Source organism: Bufo bufo, chromosome 4, assembly GCF_905171765.1.
Source record: "Bufo bufo chromosome 4, aBufBuf1.1, whole genome shotgun sequence".
Classification (NCBI taxonomy): Eukaryota; Metazoa; Chordata; class Amphibia; order Anura; family Bufonidae; genus Bufo; species Bufo bufo.
The window spans coordinates 418,036,275-418,058,748 of record NC_053392.1 but is presented as its reverse complement, the minus strand read 5'-3'; the positions used below and the strand labels follow the sequence as shown (position 1 = coordinate 418,058,748).

Sequence of the window (22,474 nt, the reverse complement as noted above, 5' to 3'; positions counted from 1 at the left end):
GCGGGATGAGATGACGGTTTTATTGGCATTATTTTGGGGTGCGTGTGACTTCTTGATCGCTTGCTATTACACTTTTTGTGATGTAAGGTGACAAAAAATGGCTTTTTTTACACCGTTTTTATTTTAATTTTTTTACGGTATTCATCTGACAGGATAGATTATGTGATATTTTTATAGAGCAAGTTATTACGGACGCTGCGATAATCAATATGTATACTTTTAATTTATGTCAGTTTTACACAATGATTTCATTTTTGAAGCAAAAAAAAAATCATGTTTTAGTGTTTCCATAGTCGGAGAGCCATCATTTTTTCAGGTTTTGGGCGATTACCTTGGGTAGGGTATGATTTTTGCAGGATGAGATGACTGCTTTATTGGTACTATTTTGGGGTGCGTGTGACTTTTTGATCGCTTGCTATTACACTTTTTGTGATGTAAGGTGACAAAAAGTTGTTTATTTAGCACAGTTTTTATTTTTTATGGTGTTCATCTGAGGGGTTAGGTCATGTGATATGTTTATAGACCCGGTAGATACGGACGCGGTGATACCTAATATGTCTACTTTTTTATTTTTCCCTATTGTTTACCAATTTTTTTTAAAGTTTATTTGGGGAAAATTACGTTTTTGTTTATTTTTAATTGAAACACTTAATTTTTGGGGGGAAAACTTTATTTTTTCAACTTTTTTTTTTACTTAATTTTTTTGTCCCACTTTGGGACTTAAACTTTTGGGGGTCTAATCGTTTACAATGCATTCCAATACTTCTGTACACACAGTATTACTCATACAGCTTCCGGCCTGTGAGATCCAGGGGGCTCGTCTTCCTTAGGCTTCGCGCTGCCTTCCATGCCATCGGGATCACCCTACAGCCGCATGGGGACCCGATGGCTCCGCCAATCGCCTCCGCCAACCGCAGGTAAAGCCGCAAACTGCAGGTCTGAATTGACCTGCGGTTTGCGGCGATCGCCGACACGGGGGGGGAAGGGTCACGGGTCAATGATTTGAGCAGGCGGCGGTGATTGGAAATACACAGGACGTACCCGTACGCCCTGTGTCCTGAAGAGGTTAAGTATGTCTGTGCTGTCGACTAAAGGTGGTCAGTCAGATGAAGACAGGAGTGTCTCCCTGATTACTGCTCTTGGAACAAGACAGGTAAACTAAGGGGGCAGTAACTACTAAAATATGACTTTTAATGAATAAGGAGTAAAAAACGGCCCCTACAGACACACAACAATAAAGATACATACAAACATATACTGGTACAAAAATACGACCAGTAAGTAGAGAAAATGGCAGGTATGAGTGGTGGACTGGACCGATATTGCAGGCTGAGCACGGCTATATCACATGTAAATGAGTAAGCCCTAGTAACTCCCTGCTTGACCTGGTCCGCCCTATAACCAAAATCCTCTGGACGGGGTCCAAAAAACCCCGCAAGGGGTGGCCCAGACAGGAACTCTTAACCTATATAGATGACCCTGATAAGGCCCTCACAGGTAGAAAGAGAAAAAAAGCGCCCAGAGCAACAAGGAAAACATACCATTACCCAAAAAAGCGTAACCCCACCAAAGAATTATCCAAAGGGAGGATAAGGTGAAAGGAATACTCAAGTGTCCCGACGCGTTTCTTCACACGGAGTATGCCCCAGGATTCGTCAGGGGACACGGGGCAGCACTACAGTCAGGTTACAGCTGAATTTTTTTGCCAGCGGTCAGGCGTATGGCTCCAAGTCCACCAGAGGACTGTGACCCAGGGTGGTGGTGTTCACAGTGGTGGGGTGACCACCAATGACGCCTCATGCTCACGTGAGGGATGTTCAACAAATCTCTTTTCCGTTTCCATGACTAGGTCCTGGAGCCGTTTTTGAGTTTCACTGGACCTTGTTTAATGGCGGCTAATCCGCTGGATGTATAATCCAGGGATAAATGCCTTGCATGCATCCCACACTACTCCTATAGGTGCCATCCCTGTATTGTTAGTAAAGAATTCCTGGATCTCCTGTGATGCCCTTCCTCCCCCATCCACCAGCTGCAGCCAAAAAGGGTCAAGCCTCCACTCCTTGATAGTGGGCTCATCTCCAGGAGCAAAAAAGAGTTCTCCAACTCCATGGGTGTAGCTAGTGCCTCAGATGATGGGGTGCCCCCCTGTTACTTGCGGCGCCGCCATTTTGGAGGCCATGTTGGCCTGTACAGCATTTCCAGTAGCGGCTGGTATGGGCTCCCCTAAAGTTTATATAGGATTGTGGACCGGTGGGGTCGGAGGGGGCACAGATGAGGAAGGTGCATATCTACCCAAGCAGGCCGCGACCTCCGCAGCCCGCACCTTCACTGTGGTGCCATCTTGCCTCGGAGTTGCAGGAGGCCAGACCTCTCTTTGCTCCTTCTCTTTAATGCCTGTACGTGTAATTTCAAATTTCGGCACCGGAGGGAGCCGTACAGTAGGAGGAAGCCGCCCGGGGTCTGTACATGTGAATAGTGACGCTGCAGACTTAGGATGCTGTAGGATAGTAGGGAAGCAGGACGGGAGCCTCTCAGCACTGCATCCGCTCACATGCCCGAAAAGGCCACCCCCCCCCCCCCCTTATTTTAAGTTTTACACAGAAAAAGCATTTTTGAAAAGAAAAATATCTTGTTTTTGTGTTGCCATTTTTTGAGAGCCATATATTTTTTTTTCTTATGTAGGGTCTCATTTTTTGAGGGATAAGATGACTGATTGATATCATTTTGGGGTACATACGACTTATTGATCGCTTGGTATTACACTTTTTGTGAGGCAAGGTGACCAAAAAATTGCTGTTTTGGCACTTTATTTGTTGTTTTTTATGGCATTCACCTGACTGGGTTGATCATGTGATATTTTATAGAGCCGGTCGATACAGACATGGCAATACGTAATGTGTCTACTTTTCTTTTTTTTTTTTCTATATTTTACAATTTTTTATAACTTCATTATGGGAAAAGGGCTCTTATTTTTAATTATGTAAAACACTTTTTTATTTTTTTGTCACACTATGGAACTTCAACTTTTGGGGTCTGATCCCCTGTACAATGCATTACAATACATATGTATTGTAATGCATTGGCAGTAAGTATTACACAGTGCAATACACTTATAGCTTGCTTGCCTGTGAGACCCAGGGGGCCTACATGTAAGGCAGCACGATGCCTATGAAAGGTATCGGGCTGCCTTCCCAGCCATCGGATCCCCTTCACCGCAAAACTGATGGGGACAGGGACCCTCCACAGAATCACACGTGCCACGGTCAGTGCTGAACATGTCACAGGTAGGGTTAACATGCTGGGATCAGTGCATTACAACAGGGGCACGGCTAACAGGAACAGACAGACCCCTGCCGCTGATCAGGTATGACCAGCTCCTTCACCTGCCGAATGAGCCCGCTGCAGATGTACGACGCTGGGATTTAAGTCACAGTCCTCAGCGCTGAACAGTTACGGTGCTGGTATCCTACAGGTTAACACATTTTTTTATTGTATTTTTTCCTGTGCAGGAGTATCAATGCTAGAATCTCCAGAAATAATAAGTTTAGCTGGAAGCTCAATTTTTCCACGAAAGCAGATAACCTCCACAGTTTCTGAATATGGGTACAGACAATGAAATTCTGGGATCAACTGTATTATAAGGCTCTGTTCACGTTGCCATCCGAGGTTTGGAGCCTCCATAGGCAGATATGATAAAAAGAAAAGCCACAGCTTAGAGTTAACAGAGCTTAAGGTTTGTAAAATCAGCTCAAGTGGAAAATACTGTTGCATAGAATGAAAAAAATATAAATTAATATGTGAAACCTCCCCTACACGTATATATTCTAAAATGGAAGCTTAACTATCTTATGCACTCCAAAAAAATCAACAACTGTTACCTGGCCTTCCCATCTTAGTGCGCTTGCGGATACTAATGGTTTACCAGCTGCCACGCAAGCATCGTTGATCAAATATCTGGTAGGAACATTGTCGGAGCAATCTGCTATGACATCATATGTTATAGATTATTTAAGGATAATACATTGATGCTGGATATACTGTAGTCAGAATTAGTAATTCTTTATCACTGAAAGCTTTCAAGTATATAGAAATGAATTTGACAGAATTTAACAGTAACCATGTATACTACATTTTGTTCAGTTAGATTTGGACTTCTAGATGAGAAATAATCACTAGAAAGGATATTGCTGAATAAGTTGCAGAGCATTCCCAGGGTTTAGCATCATCTTATAAGGAAGATATTCAACTGATGAATTTAATCTGAAATGAGAAATCACAAAGGTTATTAACACATCCGATATGTTAAAGGGGTTCTCTCACCTCAGCACTGGCATTTATGAGAAAGTTAATACAAGGCACTTACTAATATATTGTGATTGTCCATATTGCTTCCTTTGATGTCTAGATTCATTTTTACTTCACATTATACACTGCTCGTTTCAATAGTTCGACCATCCTGTAATCCAGCAGCGGTGGCCTTGCTTGCATTCCATAGAAAAAAAGTGCTGGATTATGGGCACTGTGGTTCCAGCCACCAGAGAGGCCTGCCTTTTTTCTTATATTGTACAAGCATGGCCACCAATGGTGGACTACAGGATGGTTGTAAACATGGAAACGAGCATTGTATAATGTAATGGAAAAATGTATAAAGCCAGCAAAGGAAGCAATATGGACAATCATAATACATTAGTCTTGTATTAACTTTCTCTACATTATTAATTCAATTTTCAGCAGTGCGACAACCCCTTGAAACATTATTTATCTGCACATCCAACACATAACAGTAAGTTCAGCAATTAGCACAAAGTTAGATATATTTGTTTCTTCCATCTTATTCTTACTTTCATAGTTCAGTCAGACAGAGTGTGGTCGTGCCAGAGTGACACAACCAGGGCCCATTTGACTCTATAAACTAATTATATCTGAATTGTTTATTCATTAGTAATGGTTGAGTAGTACACCTGCACATCACTGATATTGCAACGTCATATGCAGCAGTATGAAAAGTCACTGCTGCAGCCAATCACTGTCCTCGATGTCTGACCGCAAATGACAGTGGCGTGCAGGTGTATTGAACATCACCACTGCAGCTAACACTGCCCTCAATGTTACACAACTAATTACAGTGAGTGGTTGCAGCAGACAGCAGTTTGTCATTTCACATACATCTAATGGACATTCAATGGTGAGTTTAACATTTTTTTCTTATATTTGTGGAACACATATGCTGTGTGGCAGCACCCTAGAGGTAGGGCCACATATTCAGGTTTCCTGGTGCAGTTTTGGAAGCTAAAAACTGTTAATTGAAAGTAACAATTAGTGCTAATGGTAGTTGGTTTTCCAGCAGTCTGACAGCACCACAGAAGGTTGTCCTCTCTAATCCTCTGTAAGGGACAGAAACATAAATTCTTGAGTGTTATTTCAATTACTTCACCAGGATGGATGCAACCTTTTTACAAACTTTTTAGCATTGTTAATACACAAGCCAAAGCAAATGTAAATTTTGGGAAGGGTAAGTAAGTGTGCTGTCATGTCACACTCCTGTAAAACCAGTTACTGGTAGGGCTAATTCCTACTTTCCAGGATGTCCATGACAACACCACAGGAGCAATACCAGAATAGACTGTAACTTAGAGGGGACCACTGACTGAAGGTCTTTATGTCTAAAGGCTAAATTCTGATTATAGACTGGACATTCTTTTCAATGTTTACATATAAAAATTGAAACAAGTTGCTACTTTTTATATCAGTTGAACTGAAGCTGCCGTTTCCTTCCATGAGACTGCCATGGCTCTAGTGGGATGAGCTTTAATTTATATTAGTCTAGGGCAGGGATGGGCAAACTGCAGCTCTCCAGCTGTTGTAAAACTACAGCTCCCAGTATGCCCAGTCTGCCTACAGCTATCAGCCCACAGCAGGGCATGATGGGATTTGTAGTTTTACAACAGCTGGAGAGCCGCAGTTTGCCCATCCCTGGTCTAGGGAATTCTTGGGACTCTTATGATTCCCAGATTGTTGTCTTGAACCATCTTGCCATTGTGGCTTTTAAGATCTTTCATCCTTTGCTTTTTCCAGAAAAATTGGATAAACAGATTCAGATCCCTCCAACTTTCTGTAGCGTTTAGGTACCTTATCACTGACCTTCTGTCATTCAAGAAGTGGAATAGCTGTTCCTAATTATTAAGAAGGGTAGATTTGCTGACTCTTGGGAAATGTAGAAGAAACCTTGGGAAGGAAAGCTGGGATCATATCATGCAGATATTTCAGGTAGTGTTCTTTGATGGAAAGCTTGCTGCTATTCCAAGTGCTGATTTACAAGTGCATTGGAGATGCTCAGGAGGTAATCTGGAGGTGGATACAATCTAAACAAGTAAGATTTGTTTGCTTAAAATCTTTCCCCTCTTTACAATGGCAGACCTGGTTCTGTGCAAGAATTGTTGTGCTTTTATTTCAGGTTCCACTCTTCAGAGGTTTGGATACTGTCTGATCTGTAGACAGCTCTCCATAATGCAGAAGGAAATTACCTTTTTGATATATGAGATTTGTAAATTAACCATTAAACAAACTCAGGCTGAGAACATTGCAATGCCACTGCCACAGAGGCCCCCTAGAAATGGAAGATGGGTTACTGTAGGTTCTGGTAGACAGAGTTGTGGATAGAAGACATGTCCCACAGTCTGTGGCTCTCCATAATTCATTTGCAGCACTTTCAGAGTGCAAGAACAACATGGAGGATGGCTCAAGCACAGTGGGTGATAAACAAGCAGCTGTTGGTGGGCGATTCCATCATAAGAGGTATGAAGTTTGAGGAGAATGGTGTTGCGAGATGTCTCCCTGGTGCTACCGCTAGCAGGGATAGACGACGGATCCTTAATATTGTTAGGCAAGCAAAGCAGGAAAGGGAAGTGGATGTTATTGTCCATCTTGGGACAAACGATCTGGCTTGCAATGAGGTTTCAAAGGTGAAAGAAGCTTTTCACACACTTGGAAAGGATATACGGGAGGTTGCATCAACTGTTTCATTCTCTGCAGTTTTGCCTGTGCATAACCTTCAGCATGACAGGAAGATGCGCATTAAGGAATTCAATGTATGGCTTGGTGAATGGTGTCTGAACCAAGGGTTTGGCTTTATGTCTCATGTTAGCTCTTGTTGGAATGGAAAAGAACTGTACAAGAAAGATGGTTTGCATCTTTCTCTCAAGGGAACGAGCGTCCTCGGTGAACAGTTCCAAGTATTTGATAAGGAGCATTTAAACTAGGAAAGGGGGGCAAAAGAGTGATAATCCAGCAGTCCAACTGCCCCCCGGAACAATGTCAGAAGATGCCAGTAGCACAAAAGTTAAGAAATGACAAGCTCAGATTCTTGTCTACAAATGCTCGCAGATTAGGGAATAAGATCAATGAACTTGAGGCTATAATGGCATCTGAGAATATAGATGTAGTGGCTGTTACTGAGACGTGGTTCAAGGGGAGTAATGACTGGGAAATAACAATACCAGGGTTCTCTCTATACAGGAAAGACAGAGAAGGCAAGAAGGGGGAGGGGTGGCCCTGTATGTGAAAGATAGCAGTATGGCTGCTGCTGCCACCATCATGCCACTATTACCCTACCCTTTGCACATCCGCAATGTACTGCTACTTCTCCCAGTTAAGGAAACTAAAACAAGGAATTACCAAATTAAAAATAAAAGGAAGGTAGGTATATGGAAGAAGATAAAGAACTAGCCGACTGCCTCAATGAATACTTCTGTTCAGTTTTTACAAAGGAAAATGAAGGAAAAGGACCTCAGTTAGGAAAGAAGACTAATCAATCTTTTGATGCATGTGTCTTTACAGAGGAAGAGGTTCTAAGTCAGATGTCTAAAATTAATACAAATAAGTCACAGGGGCCTGATGGGATACACCCAAAGCTATTAAAAGAGCTCAGCGGTGAACTAGCAAAACCATTAACAGATTTATTTAACCAATCACTGGCAAAAGGAGTCGTCCCAGACGATTGGAAATTAGCAAATGTTGTGCCCATTCACAAGAAAGGTAGTAGGGAGGAATCGGGCAACTATAGGCCAGTAAGCCTGACATCAATAGTGGGGAAATTAATGGAAACCATACTTAAGGAGAGGATTGTGGAACATCTAAAATCCCATGGATTGAAAGATAAAAAAAGCATGGGTTTACTTCAGGGAGATCATGCCAAACTAATCTTATTGATTTTTTTGATTGGGTGACTAAAATAAAAGATGAAGGAGGTGCAGTAGACATCGCTTATCTAGACTTTAGTAAGACTTTTGATACTGTCCCACATAGAAGGCTTATCAATAAATTGCAGTCTTTGGGCTTGGACTCCCGTATTGTTGAACGGATTAGGCAGTGGCTGAGGGACAGGCAGAAGAGAGTTGTAGTCAATGGAGTATATTCAGACCAAGGTCTTGTTACCAGTGGGGTACCTCAGGGATCTGTTCTGGGACCCATATTGTTTAATATCTTTATCAGCGAAATTGCAGAAGGCCTCGATGGTAAAGTGAGTCTTTTTGCTGATGACACAAAGATTTGTACAGGGTTGATGTTCCTGGAGGGATACACCAAATGGAAAAGGATTTAGGAAAACTAGAGGAATTGTCAAAAATCTGGCAACTAAAATTTAATGTTGATAAGTGCAAGATAATTCACCTGGGGCGTAAAAACCCAAGAGCAGAATATAAAATCAGTGATACAGTCCTAACCTCAGTATCTGAGAAAAGGAATTTAGGGGTCATTATTTAAGAAGACTTAAAGGTAGGCAGACAATGTCATAGAGCAGCAGGAAATGCTAGTAGAATGCTTGGGTGTATAGGGAGAGGAATTACCAGTAGAAAGAGGGAGGTGCTCATGCCGCTCTACAGAGCACTAGTGAGACCTCATTTGGAGTATTGTGCTCAGTACTGGTGACCATATCTCAAGAAGGATATTGATACTTTGGAGAGAGTTCAGAGAAGAGCTACTAAACTAGTACATGGATTGCAGGATAAAACTTACCAGGAAAGATTAAAGGACCTTAACATGTATAGCTTGGAAGAAAGACGAGACAGAGGGGATATGATAGAAACTTTTAAATACACTGCTCAAAAAAATAAAGGGAACACAAAGATAACACATCCTAGATCTGAATTAATTAAATATTCTTCTGAAATACTTTATTCTTTACATAGTTGAATGTGCTGACAACAAAATCACACCAAAAAAAATAATGGAAATAAAAAATTTTAACCCATGGAGGTCTGGATTTGGAGTCACCCTCAAAATTAAAGTGGAAAAACACACTACAGGCTGATGCAACTTTGATGTAATGTCCTTAAAACAAGTCAAAATGAGGCTCAGTAGTGTGTGTGGCCTCCACGTGCCTGTATGACCTCCCTACAACACCTGTGCATGCTCCTGATGAGGTGGCGGACGGTCTCCTGAGGGATCTCCTCCCAGACCTGGACTAAAGCATCTGCCAACTCCTGGACAGTCTGTGGTGCAACGTGACGTTGGTGGATAGAGCGAGACGTGATGTCCCAGATGTGCTCATTTGGATTCAGGTCTGGGGAACGGGCGGGCCAGTCCATAGCATCAATGCCTTTGTCTTGCAGGAACTGCTGACACACTCCAGCCACATGAGGTCTAGCATTGTCTTGCATTAGGAGGAACCCAGGGCCAACCGCACCAGCATATGGTCTCACAAGGGGTCTGAGGATCTCATCTCGGTACCCAATGGCAGTCAGGCTACCTCTGGCGAGCACATGGAGGGCTGTGCGGCCCTCCAAAGAAATGCCACCCCACACCATTACTGACCTAATGCCAAACCGGTCATGCTGGAGGATGTTGCAGGCAGCAGAACGTTCTCCACGGCGTCTCCAGACTCTGTCACGTCTGTCACATGTGCTCAGTGTGAACCTGCTTTCATCTGTGAAGAGCACAGGGCGCCAGTGGCGAATTTGCCAATCTTGGTGTTTTCTGGCAAATGCCAAACGTCCTGCACGGTGTTGGGCTGTAAGCACAACCCCCACCTGTGGACGTCGGGCCCTCATATCACCCTCATGGAGTCTGTTTCTGACCGTTTGAGCAGACACATGCACATTTGTGGCCTGCTGGAGGTCATTTTGCAGGGCTCTGGCAGTGCTCCTCCTGTTCCTCCTTGCACAAAGGCGGAGGTAGCGGTCCTGCTGCTGGGTTGTTGCCCTCCTACGGCCTCCTCCACGTCTCCTGATGTACTGGCCTGTCTCCTGGTAGCGCCTCCATGCTCTGGACACTACGCTGACAGACACAGCAAACCTTCTTGCCACAGCTCGCATTGATGTGCCATCCTGGATAAGCTGCACTACCTGAGCCACTTGTGTGGGTTGTAGACTCCGTCTCATGCTACCACTAAAGTGAAAGCACCGGCAGCATGTAAAAGTGACCAAAACATCAGCCAGGAAGCATAGGAACTGAGAAGTGGTCAGGTCACCACCTGCAGAACCTTTATTGGGGGTGTCTTGCTAATTGCCTATAATTTCCACCTGTTGTCTATCCCATTTGCACAACAGCATGTGAAATTGATTGTCACTCAGTGTTGCTTCCTAAGTGGACAGTTTGATTTCACAGAAGTGTGATTGACTTGGAGTTACATTGTGTTGTTTAAGTGTTCCCTTTATTTTTTTTGAGCAGTGTACATAAAGGGAATCAACAAGGTAAAAGAGGAGAGAATATTTAAAAGAAAAAAAACTGCTACAAGAGGACAAAGTTTTAAATTAGAGGGGCAAAGGTTTAAAGGTAATATCAGGAAGTATTACTTTACTGAGAGAGTAGTGGATGCATGGAATAGCCTTCCTGCAGAAGTGGTAGCTGCAAATACAGTGAAGGAGTTTAAGCATGCATGGGATAGGCATAAGGTCATCCTTCATATAAGATAGGGCCAGGGGCTATCCATAGTATTCAGTATATTGGGCAGACTAGATGGGCCAAATGGTTCTTATCTGCCGACACATTCTATGTTTCTAAGAGCCTACAATTCACCTATTCTACAGATTGAGGTAATTGCTACTAAGAAAGTAATTTTAAGGGACAAGAGTCAAACGTAAATCATCAAGTGGTTCAAAGGTGGGTTCACAAAGTCCATTGTTTATCACTGTCAGGTATCAAGGATAGACGGTATGCCACAGGGTTAATCTGATATGGGAAGTGGCTTTTAAAGACCTCTAAATCCATTTTTACTCGCCTAGAGGTAGATCTAACTAGCAACTGAGGGCTGATTTTTGAATCTTCAAAAAGTACTTGATTTAACCACTTGCCGCACACCTAACGCCGAAAGGCGTCATCGCGGCGGCTCTCCCAGGCTACGCTAACGCCGATTGGCATCATCTCGCGTGAGCCGAGATTTCCTGTGAACGCGCGCACACAGGCGCGCGCGCTCACAGGAACGGAAGGTAAGCGAGTGTATCTCCAGCCTGCCAGCGGCGATCGTTCGCTGGCAGGCTGGAGATGTGATTTTTTTTAACCCCTAACAGGTATATTAGACGCTGTTTTGATAACAGCGTCTAATATACCTGCTACCTGGTCCTCTGGTGGTCCCTTTTGTTTGGATCGACCACCAGAGGACACAGATAGCTCAGCAATATGTAGCACCAAGCACCACACTACACCCCCCCCTGTCACTTATTATAGCCCTGATCACCCCATATAGACTCCCTGATCACTCCACTGTCATTGATTACCCCCCTGTCATTGATCACCCCCCTGTAAAGCTCCATTCAGACGTCCGCATGATTTTTACGGATCCACTGATAGATGGATCGGATCCGCAAAACGCATACGGACGTCTGAATGGAGCCTTACAGGGGCGTGATCAATGACGGGGGTGATCACCCCATATAGACTCCCTGATCACCCCCCTGTCATTGATCACCCCCCTGTCAGGCTGCATTCAGATGTCCGTATGATTTTTACGGATCCACGGATACATGGATCGGATCCGCAAAAAACATACAGACGTCTGAATGGAGCCTTACAGGGGGGTGATCACTTCATATAGACTCCCTGATCACCCCCCTGTCATTGATCATCCCCCTGTCATTGATCACTCCCCTGTAAGGCTGCATTCAGATGTCCGTATGATTTTTACAGATCCACTGATACATGGATCGGATCCGCAAAACACATACGGACATCTGAATGGAGCCTTATAGGGGGGTGATCAATGACAGGGGGGTGATCACCCCATATAGACTCCCTGATCACCCCCCTGTCATTGATCACCCCCCTGTAAGGCTCCATTCAGACATTTTTTTGGCCCAAGTTAGCGGAAATTAATTTTTTTTTTCTTACAAAGTCTCATATTCCACTAACTTGTGTAAAAAAATAAAATCTCACATGAACTCACCATACCCCTCACGGAATCCAAATGCGTAAAAATTTTTAGACATTTATATTCCAGACTTCTTCTCACGCTTTAGGGCCCCTAGAATGCCGGGGCAGTATAAATACCCCACATGTGACCCCATTTCGGAAAGAAGACACCCCAAGGTATTCGCTGAGGGGCATATTGAGTCCATGAAAGATTGAAATTTTGTCCCAAGTTAGCGGAAAGGGAGACTTTGTGAGAAAAAAAAAATAAATCAATTTCCGCTAACTTGTGCCAAAAAAAAATAAATTCTATGAACTCGCCATGCCCCTCATTGAATACCTTGGGGTGTCTTCTTTCCAAAATGGGGTCACATGTGGGGTATTTATACTGCTCTGGCATTTTAGGGGCCCTAAAGCGTGAGAAGAAGTCTGGGATCCAAATGTCTGAAAATGCCCTCATAAAAGGAATGTGGGCCCCTTTGCGCATCTAGGCTGCAAAAAAGTGTCACACATCTGGTATCGCCGTACACAGGAGAAGTTGGGCAATGTGTTTTGGGGTGTCATTTTACATATACCCATGCTGGGTGAGATAAATATCTTGGTCAAATGCCAACTTTGTATAAAAAAATGGGAAAAGTTGTCTTTTGCCATGATATTTCTCTCACCCAGCATGGGTATATGTAAAAAGACACCCCAAAACACATTGCCCAACTTCTCCTGAATACGGAGATACCAGATGTGTGACACTTTTTTGCAGCTTAGGTGGGCAAAGGGGCCCACATTCCAAAGAGCACCTTTCGGATTTCACAGGTCATTTACCTACTTACCACACATTAGGGCCCCTATAGAATGCCAGGGCAGTATAACTACCCCACAAAAGACACCATTTTGGAAAGAAGACACCCCAAGGTATTCCGTGAGGGGCATGGCGAGTTCCTAGAATCGTTTATTTTTTGTCACAAGTTAGCGGAAAATGATGATTCTTTTTCTTTTTTTTTCTTACAAAGTCTCATATTCCACTAACTTGTGACAAAAAATAAAAACTTCCATGAACTCACTATGCCCATCACGAAATACCTGGGGGTGTCTTCTTTCCAAAATGGGGTCACTTGTGGGGTAGTTATACTGCCCTGGCATTTTAGGGGCCGAATGCGTGAGAAGTGGTTTGAAATCAAAATCTGTAAAAAATGGCCGGTGAAATCTGAAAGGTGCTCTTTGGAATGTGGGCCCCTTTGCCCACCTAGGCTGCAAAAAAGTGTCACACATCTGGTATCCCCGTACTCAGGAGAAGTTGGGCAATGTGTTTTGGGGTGTCTTTTTACATATACCCATGCTGGGTGAGAGAAATATCTTGGCAAAAGACAACTTTTCCCATTTTTTTATACAAAGTTGGCATTTGACCAAGATATTTAGCTCACCCAGCATGGGTATATGTAAAATGACACCCCAAAACACATTGCCCAACTTCTCCTGAGTACGGAGATACAACATGTGTGACACTTTTTTGCAGCCTAGGTGGGCAAAGGGGCCCACATTCCAAAGAGCACCTTTCGGATTTCACCGGCCATTTTTTACAGATTTTAATTTCAAACTACTTTGCACGCATTTGGGCCCCTAAAATGCCAGGGCAGTATAACTACCCCACAAGTGACCCCATTTTGGAAAGAAGACACCCCAAGGTATTTCATGATGGGCATAGTGAGTTCATGGAAGTTTTTATTTTTTGTCACAAGTTAGTGGAATATGAGACTTTGTAAGAAAAAAATAAAAAGAAAAAAATCATCATTTTCCGCTAACTTGTGACAAAAAATAAAAAGTTCTATGAACTCACTATGCCCATCAGCGAATACCTTAGGGTGTCTACTGTCTGGGCATTGGAGGACCTCAGGAAACATGACAGGTGCTCAGAAAGTCAGAGCTGCTTCAAAAAGCGGAAATTCACATTTTTGTACCATAGTTTGTAAACGCTATAACTTTTACCCAAACCATTTTTTTTTTACCCAAACATTTTTTTTTTATCAAAGACATGTAGAACAATAAATGTAGAGAAAAATTTATATATGGATGTCGTTTTTTTTGCTAAATTTTACAACTGAAAGTGAAAAATGTCATTTTTTTGCAAAAAAATTGTTAAATTTCGATTAATAACAAAAAAAGTAAAAATGTCAGCAGCAATGAAATACCACCAAATGAAAGCTCTATTAAGTGAGAAGAAAAATGCATGACCGAGCAATAAACCGCTAAAGTTGTGGAGTGCCGATTTGTAAAAAAGGGCCTGGTCTTTAGGGGGGTATAAAACTGTGGTCCTTAAGTGGTTAAGTACCTCATCACAACTTTCTTGAAGGAAAGAGAAAATATCATTGTATCTAGAGTGATACCGCAAGCAAAATTTCTTCCAGACTCTTTTACGACTAAATGTATAAAAGGAAAAGAAGGGAACTCATAACCTACAGATGCATCTTACTAAATTAGAATATTACTGAAAAGTTATTTCAGTAATTCAATTCAAAAGGTGAAACTCATAGATTAATTACACACACAGAGTGATCTATTTCAAGCATTTATTTCTTTTAATGTTGATGATTATGGATTACAGCTAATGAAAACCCAAAAGTCCCTTTCCCAGAAAATTTCAATATTGTGAAAAGGTGCAATCTTGTAGACTGAAAGTGTCACACTCTAATCAGCTAAATCAACACAAAATATCTGCAAAAGTTTCCTAAGCCTTTAACTTCAGTCTGGTTCAGTAGGCTATACAATCATGGGGAAGACCGCTCCCAACTTGACAGGTGTCCGTAAGGCATTAATTGACACCCTCCCCAAGCTGTGTATCACAAGGATATTAATGGAGAGTTGAGTGGAAGGAAAAAGTGTGGCCGAAAAAGGTGCACATGCAACAGGGATAACCGCAGCCTTTAAAGCAGTGTCAAAAAAGGCATTTAAGAATTTGGGGGAGATTCACAAACAGTGGACTGGCGCTGGAGTGCATGCTTCGAATCCAGGACATGGGCTACAACTGTCGTATTCCTTGTGTCAAGCCACTCATGACCCAGAGATGTCAGAAGCGTCTTACCAGGGCTAATGAGAAAAAGGACTGGACTATTGCTCAGTGGTCCTGTTTTCAGATGTACAGTAAGTAAATTTTGTATTTCATTTGGAAATCAAGGTCCCAGAGTCTGGAAGAGTGGAGAGTTACACAATCAAAGTTGCTTTAGTTCCATTGTGAAGTTTCCACAGTCAGCGATGGTTTGGGGAGCCATCTCATCTCCTGGTGTTAGTCCACTGTGTTATATCAAGTTAAAAGTCAGCTCAGCCAACTACCAGGAAATTTTAAAGCATTTCATACTTCCCTCTGCTCACAAGCTTTAATTAGAGGCTGATTTCATTTCCAGCAGGACTTGGCACCTGCCCACACTGACAAAAGTAACAATACCTGATTTATTACCCATGTTATAACTGTGCTTGACTGGCTATCAAACTCACCTGACCTAAACCCTAAAGAGAATGGTATTGTCAAGAGGAAGATGGGAGACACCAGACCCAACCATGCAGAGCCGAAGGCTGCTATTAAACCTGAGCTTTCATAACGCCTTAGCAGTGCCACAGGCTGATCTCCTTCATGCCACACCGCATTTATGCAGTAATTCATGCAAAAGGAGGGCTAACCAAGTATTGAGTGCATATAATGTACATACTTTTCAGCAGGCCAACATCTTTGGCAAAAGGGATATTTTTTATAAATATTGGAAACAAACGGAACCGTTATTTGGCCCCATGTATTAGGACGGAGCGAAATGGAATGCCTCTTAAAGGCTTTAATTTTTCTATTCCGTCCTAAAACTCAGTTATAATGAAATTCAATAACTCCAATGCGAACCTGCCCTTAACTGGGAGAAGTAGCAGTACATTGTGGATGTGGAAAGGGTAGGGTAATAGTGGCATGATGGTGGCAGCAGCAGCCATACTGTGCAAAACATGATGGTAGGCAGGCAGACAGCGGCATGATGGACACTGTTAGCAAGGGCAAGATCTATTCATTAGCCTTAGGCAGGGGAGTGTGAAAAACTTAAAACATCCATGCCACGTTCTTTTTGACAAAAAAGGATGTTTTGTATACCTGGGGAGAATAAATTGGGCCATTTGGGTGACATTGCCTCCTGCTGCACTGGAACTCTATCTCAGAAGACCTTGGAGGCTGGGCATGAGAAAAGAGAGTATACTGGGCCGGTTAAGGCCAGTGTTCCAGTCTGCCTGCCCAGAAGTCCATGGGGTCAGGGAACAAAGTATGCACCAGAGAAAGGCCAGAGTCCAGATAGGACTAAACCTGGGTGTTGAGGCTGTACACCTTCGTTTGCAGATTTTCCTTAGCCTGGCATAGTACATGCTCCATCATGTTGATGATACTGAACTGCCTGCTGCTTCTGGTAGCAGAGACAATGGGAGGTGGGTGACACTGCAGGGAGTAGAGAGGTGCCTCAGACATGTGGGTGGCAGGTGTCTGCTCCCCAAAAGCCAAGGCAAGTTGCATACACAGTGTTTCTGGATAATAAAGTAATTTGCCCATCTCTTCATTAAGAGTAAAACGTTGCCCCATGTTGATTTCAAAGCGAGGGTCTAAAAAAACGTAATTAGTCTTACCGGTAATTCCGTTTCCTTGAATCCACCATGACGGCCACAAAGAGATTGACCCTTGACCTATGTAGGGGCAGGAACACACAGAGTTTAAATTCCCCCCACCGCTCCACCCCCTCAGTGTTTAACAAATTACCAAGGTAGGTGAACAGAAAAAATAGGATATTACTTCATACCCTTGAAGAGAGGGTTCTTCGATTCCCTTCTTCCTCGTTTTTTTTATTTTTTTCTTATATATATTTTTTTTTTGGGGGGGGGGGGGGGGGGAATTTATTTATTTTTTTGGGGATGGGGTTAGTATGGGCCGTCATGGTGGATTCAAGGAAACGGAATTACCGGTAAGACTAATTACGGTTTTTCCACCTCATCCTCCATGACGGCCACAAAGAGAACTAACAAATAACTAACCTGGGTGGGATATTGCCTGTAGAACCTTCTAGCCAAACTGAATTTCCGTAGAATCAGGGAGACTAAGGCGATCGTGTCTAATGAAGGTATTTACACTTGACCAAGTTGCAGCCCTACAGATTTGATCTAGGGGTACTCCACCTTTTTCTGCCAAAGAGGAGGAGGTGGCTCTAGTAGAATGAGACCTAACTAGCCCCGGGCAGGACTTATTTTGGATGGAATAAACAGCATTCAATAGTGGATCTAATCTACCTGGCTAAGGAGGATCTAGAAAGTTTCTTCCCCTTAGTCCTACCTGAGAATTGGACCAGCAAGTTATCGTCATTCCCGAATTCTCTGGTGACCTCCAGAAACTGAATAACCGTCTCTCTAACGTCTAGGAGTCTCATCTTGTCTTCCACCTCCCCGTCCTGGTGATTGGGAATGGAAGGCAAGAAAATCTCCTGGTTTTGGTGGAAGGAAGAGACCACCTTTGGCAAGAAACCTGGATCTAATCCCAGACGAATATGGTCCTCCAGAATCTGAAGATATGGCTCTCTGCAAGAGAGGGCCTGTAACTCCCCAATATGCCTAGCCGAAGTAATAGCTATTAAGAAGGCCGTCTTTAGGGATAGATGTTTTAACGACATGTTGGATAAAGGAAAAAAGGGGAGCATTGTTAATCCCTCAAGTACCATGTTCAGATCCCAAGTGGGAACTCTGGACCTTAGAGTATGCCTTAATCTAACCGCTGCCTTAATGAATCTGCTTACCCACCTATGTTCGGCTAGGCTAGTGTCAAAGAAGGTGCTCAGAGCAGATATCTGCACCTTAAGCGTACTGGGTCTTAGTCCTAGCTCTAGTCCGTTCTGTAAGAAATCTAAAATCTTGCTAATAGGGGGAGAGGTAGCATCGGGATGGTTATCACAGAGCCAGGAACAAAACTTTTTCCAAACCTTCCTACTAGCCTTGAGTGTGAGGATCACTTTTTCAGAGAGGCCCCTTCTTCTCAATGCTTCGCTCTCAGGATCCATACCACTAACCTGAAGATCTGTGAATCTGGATGAATTAGAGGGCCCCGGACAAGCATATCCCTCTGGAAAGCAATCTCCCACGGATCCTCCAGTAGTTGTTTTAAATGGGAAACCAGCTTCTCTTGGCCCATAGAGGGGTTACCAGGATTATCGTAGCAGTCGCTCTTTGGATTTTCTGAATGACCCGAGGTATAAGGGGTATTGGAGGGAACGCATATACCAGCTTCCAATTCCAGCTTATTGAAAAAGCGTCTACGCCCACGGCTTGTCCCTTGGATCTAGGGAACAAAAGAGATCTACCTGAGCATTTTCTTTTGAAGAAAATAGATCTATCTCTGGGCGACCCCATCTGGAGACTATTTCCCGGAAGATGTCCCTGTTTAGAGACCATTCTACTGCCTCTATTCTTCTTCTGCTGAGGTAGTCTGTCTCTATGTTTTCGGAACCCTTCAAGTGGATTGCAGATAATGATGGGGAATTTTCTTCTGCCCAAGAGAAAATCTTCCTTGCTACTTCTCCTAGAGGGTTGGATCTTGTTCCCCCTTGGTGTTTTCGATATGCTACTGTTATGTTGTCGGACAGAACTTTTAGATGTTGTCCTTTTAGAAGCCATCCTCCCTCTCCTAGAGACATGAGGACCGCGTATAATTCTCTGAAGTTGGAAGATCTTCTCTTTATGTTTTCTGACCAGGTACCTTGAAAAAAAGGATCTCCGATTTTTGCGCCCCAGCCCGGTGTCAGTTATCATTTGAATCTCTGGCTGGTTTAACCAACTCATTCCCTGAAGAAGGTTTCTTCTGAGCTTCCACCAACCGAGATCGGTCTTCACCCGTTGAGGTATCAGGATCTTTCTGTCCAAATCTGTCTGGTTTCTGTTCCATTCTTTCAGGATCCAACGCTGTGTTATTCTTGAGTGGGCCTGGCTCCAAGGAGCTGAAATTAAACAGGCAGTTAAATTCCCCAGCAGACTCATCTCCTCTTATATGGAACATTTGCGATATCTTTGAAACCTCAAAATCTTTTGAATAAGACACTCTGCTTTGTCCTGCGGTAGGAAGGTCTTTTGAGAGTCCGAATCTAATTCTACTCCTAGGAATCTTATCCTTTTTTTATAGAGTGAGGGAAGATTTCCTTATGTTTATAATCCAACCTAACTCTGAAAGGACGTTTAGGAATCTTCGGGTTGCTTCTATATTGTCTCCCTTTGACCTGGCGATAATCAGGAAGTCGTCGAGGTAAGGGATAATAATTAATCCTTCCTTGCGAAGGTAAGCGACCATTTCTACCACTAGTTTTGTGAATATTCTGGGTGCGGAAGAGATGCCGAATGGAAGTGCAACGTACTCGAAGTGGTGTAGGGTACCTCTTGGATCTTTTATTGTAAAACTTAGAAATTCCCGTGAGAGTTGGTGGATGGGAATATGATAATAGGCATCTTTGAGGTCTATTGAAGACATGAATGGCCCTTTCGGTATGAGCAGGATTGTGGATTTGATGGATTCCATCTTGAATTTTCTGTACAGAATGGATCTGTTTAGCGGTTTAAGATTTATAATGGTACGAAAGGACTGGCCTGGCTTCTTTACTAGGAAAAGGTTTGAGTAGAACCCGTCCCCTTTTTCTGGATTTAGGACTCTTTGGATTACACCTGAGCTTAAAAGTTCCTGAAACCCCTTCCATAACTTGGGTAATTCTGACCTGCTTTGAGACTAGGTTAGGAATCTCTTGGGGGAAGGGGGGGGGGGGGGGGGGGGGAATGAAGAGAATTCTATCCTGTAATCCTGAGCAATAATGTTTAGTGCCCAGGGATTTGTTGTGATTTGCTTCCATGAAGACAGAAAACCTAACAGTCTGCCCCCCACCCTGGCGTCATTGTTTACTAGAGTGTCTGTTCTGAGGGTTAAGGATGAAACCCCTTCTAGGGATCGACCGATATTGATTTTTTAGGGCCGATACCGATAATTTGTGAACTTTCAGGCCGATAGCCGATAATTTATACCGATGTTCTGGGAATTTTCATTTTTGAGAAAAAAATTCCCTACACAAATCTGCTGAAAATTAATATGTTTATTGTTAATGTGTATTTTTTTTGTTTATTGTTAATGTGTATTTTTTTTTTTTTTTAAATCTTTTTCATTTATACTTTTTTTTTTTTACTAACTTTTAGCCCCCTTAGGGACTAGAACCCTTGTCCTATTCACCCTGATAGATCTCTATCAGGGTGAATAGGAGCTCACACTGTCCCTGCTGCTCTGTGCTTTGTGCACACAGCAGCATGGAGCTGAACATGGCAGCCAGGGCTTCAATAGCATCCTGGCTGCCATGGTAACCGATCGGAGCCCCAGGATTACACAGCTGGGGCTCCGATCGGAGGAGCAGGGGAGAGGGGATCCTGTGGCCACTGCCACCAATGAGTAATACTGGGTGGGGGGGGGCGCACTGCGCCACCAATGTTTTTACTATTGGGATTGGGATGGGGGTGGGGGGCGCACTGCGCCACCAATGATTAAGACTGGGGGGCTTGGGTGGGGGCGCACTGCGCCACCAATGAAGATAAGTCTCTCAATCATTCATATACAGGAGGCGGGAGCTGGCTGCAGAATCACATAGCCGGCTCCCGACCTCTATGAGCGGTGGCTGCGATCCGCGGCACCTGAGGAGTTAACTACAGCAGATCGCAGCTACTTGTCATAGAGGTCGGGAGCCAGCTATGCGAATCTGCAGCCAGCTCCCGCCTCCTGTATATGAATGATTGAAAGGCTTATCTTCATTGGTGGCGCAGTGGCCACAGCCCCTCCCCTCCTCTTATGTTCTCTCCTCTCATTGGCGGCAGCAGCAGCACAGGGGGAGGGAGACACGGCTTCCTTCTCCCCTGTGCTGCGGAGGGAACACAGAGAGCGCTGAGAGCAGCGCGTTCTGTGTTCCCAATACGTTATCGGAATATCGGCAAAATAGATGCCGATACCGATAACGTTCAAAATCCTCAATATCGGCCGATAATATCGGCCAAACCGATAATCGGTCGATCCCTAACCCCTTCCTCTTCCCCTTTTGGTGTAGCTCCATCTGCCCGCTTTACCTTTTCTCCTACATGATCTCTGATGGGGTTGAAACTGCCGAAAGGGTTTCTTCTTTTGATCCCTATCCTACGGAAAATCTTTTTTCTTATCCGCAGCCTTTTCTAATATTTTGTCTAGTGTAGGGCCAAAAACAAACTCTCCTGAGAAGGGGATTGAACATAACTTAGCCTTTGAAGCCTTGTCGCCAGAGGCGTCGGCTAAAAAGGTCATAGCGGATCTAAGTAAAGGCATAGAATCTCTGATCTTTTCTCTTGGGGTTTTGTTTTTAAGATGCTCATCCAGTATCCCTAATCAGATGTACATAGCCCTAGCCACGGATGTTTCTGCTATGTTAGTCTTTACGCTGAACATAGACGATTCTCAGGCCTTTTTTAATAATCGGTCAGCCTTACGGTCCATGGGGTCACCTAGTTGGGAGGAGTCCTCAAATGGTAGCGCTGTTCTTTTAAATACCTTCGCCACCTGAATATCTACCTTGGGTGTCTCATTAAAGATTTTACACTCAGACTGGTCAAAACAAAGTCTGTTTCTAAATTCCTTAGAGACACCCAGTCTCCTCTCCGGGTCTAGCCACTCGTCCATAACCATCTCTCATGTTTTTATTTATCGGGAAAACAACAGATTTTTTTAGATCTAAGTCCTCCGAACATCTCGTAATTGACTGTGCGTGGTTTAGGTGTGTCCTCAATTCCCATAGTGGATCTGACGGATCTTAATAGTTTCTCCATCTGATCAGATGAGAAGTAGTACTTCTTATCCTCCTCTATGAACTCTCCCTCAGATAAAGGATCTTCCTCAATAACTTGCTTAGAGGAGACCGAAATTTCCTCAGCCTTGTCTGCATCAGAGGAGGACTGGACAGAAAGCTTCCGTTTTTTTGGAGGATGAAGGGGATTATCGGGAGTGGAGATAGAGGGCTAAGGAGGACTTTATTTCATCCTGAATAAAGGATTTCATCTCTGAAAAAATATTTGGTTGTTCCTCCTTCCATATCTCAGAAAG

General features: G+C 43.5%; 1 protein-coding gene across 1 annotated transcript in view; it reads right to left on the bottom strand.

Annotated features, from left to right (window-relative positions):
• Positions 1–22,474, bottom strand: part of MOCS3 (molybdenum cofactor synthesis 3) — a 482,262-nt gene that overhangs the window by 302,419 nt on the left and 157,369 nt on the right. Inside the window, exons 5-6 of the mRNA XM_040429301.1 lie at positions 4,186–4,260; positions 3,879–3,996 (exon numbers count right to left, since the gene is read on the bottom strand). Of these exons, the coding sequence (XP_040285235.1) occupies positions 3,879–3,996; positions 4,186–4,260 (193 nt within the window). The remainder of the gene's footprint in view (positions 1–3,878; positions 3,997–4,185; positions 4,261–22,474) is intronic.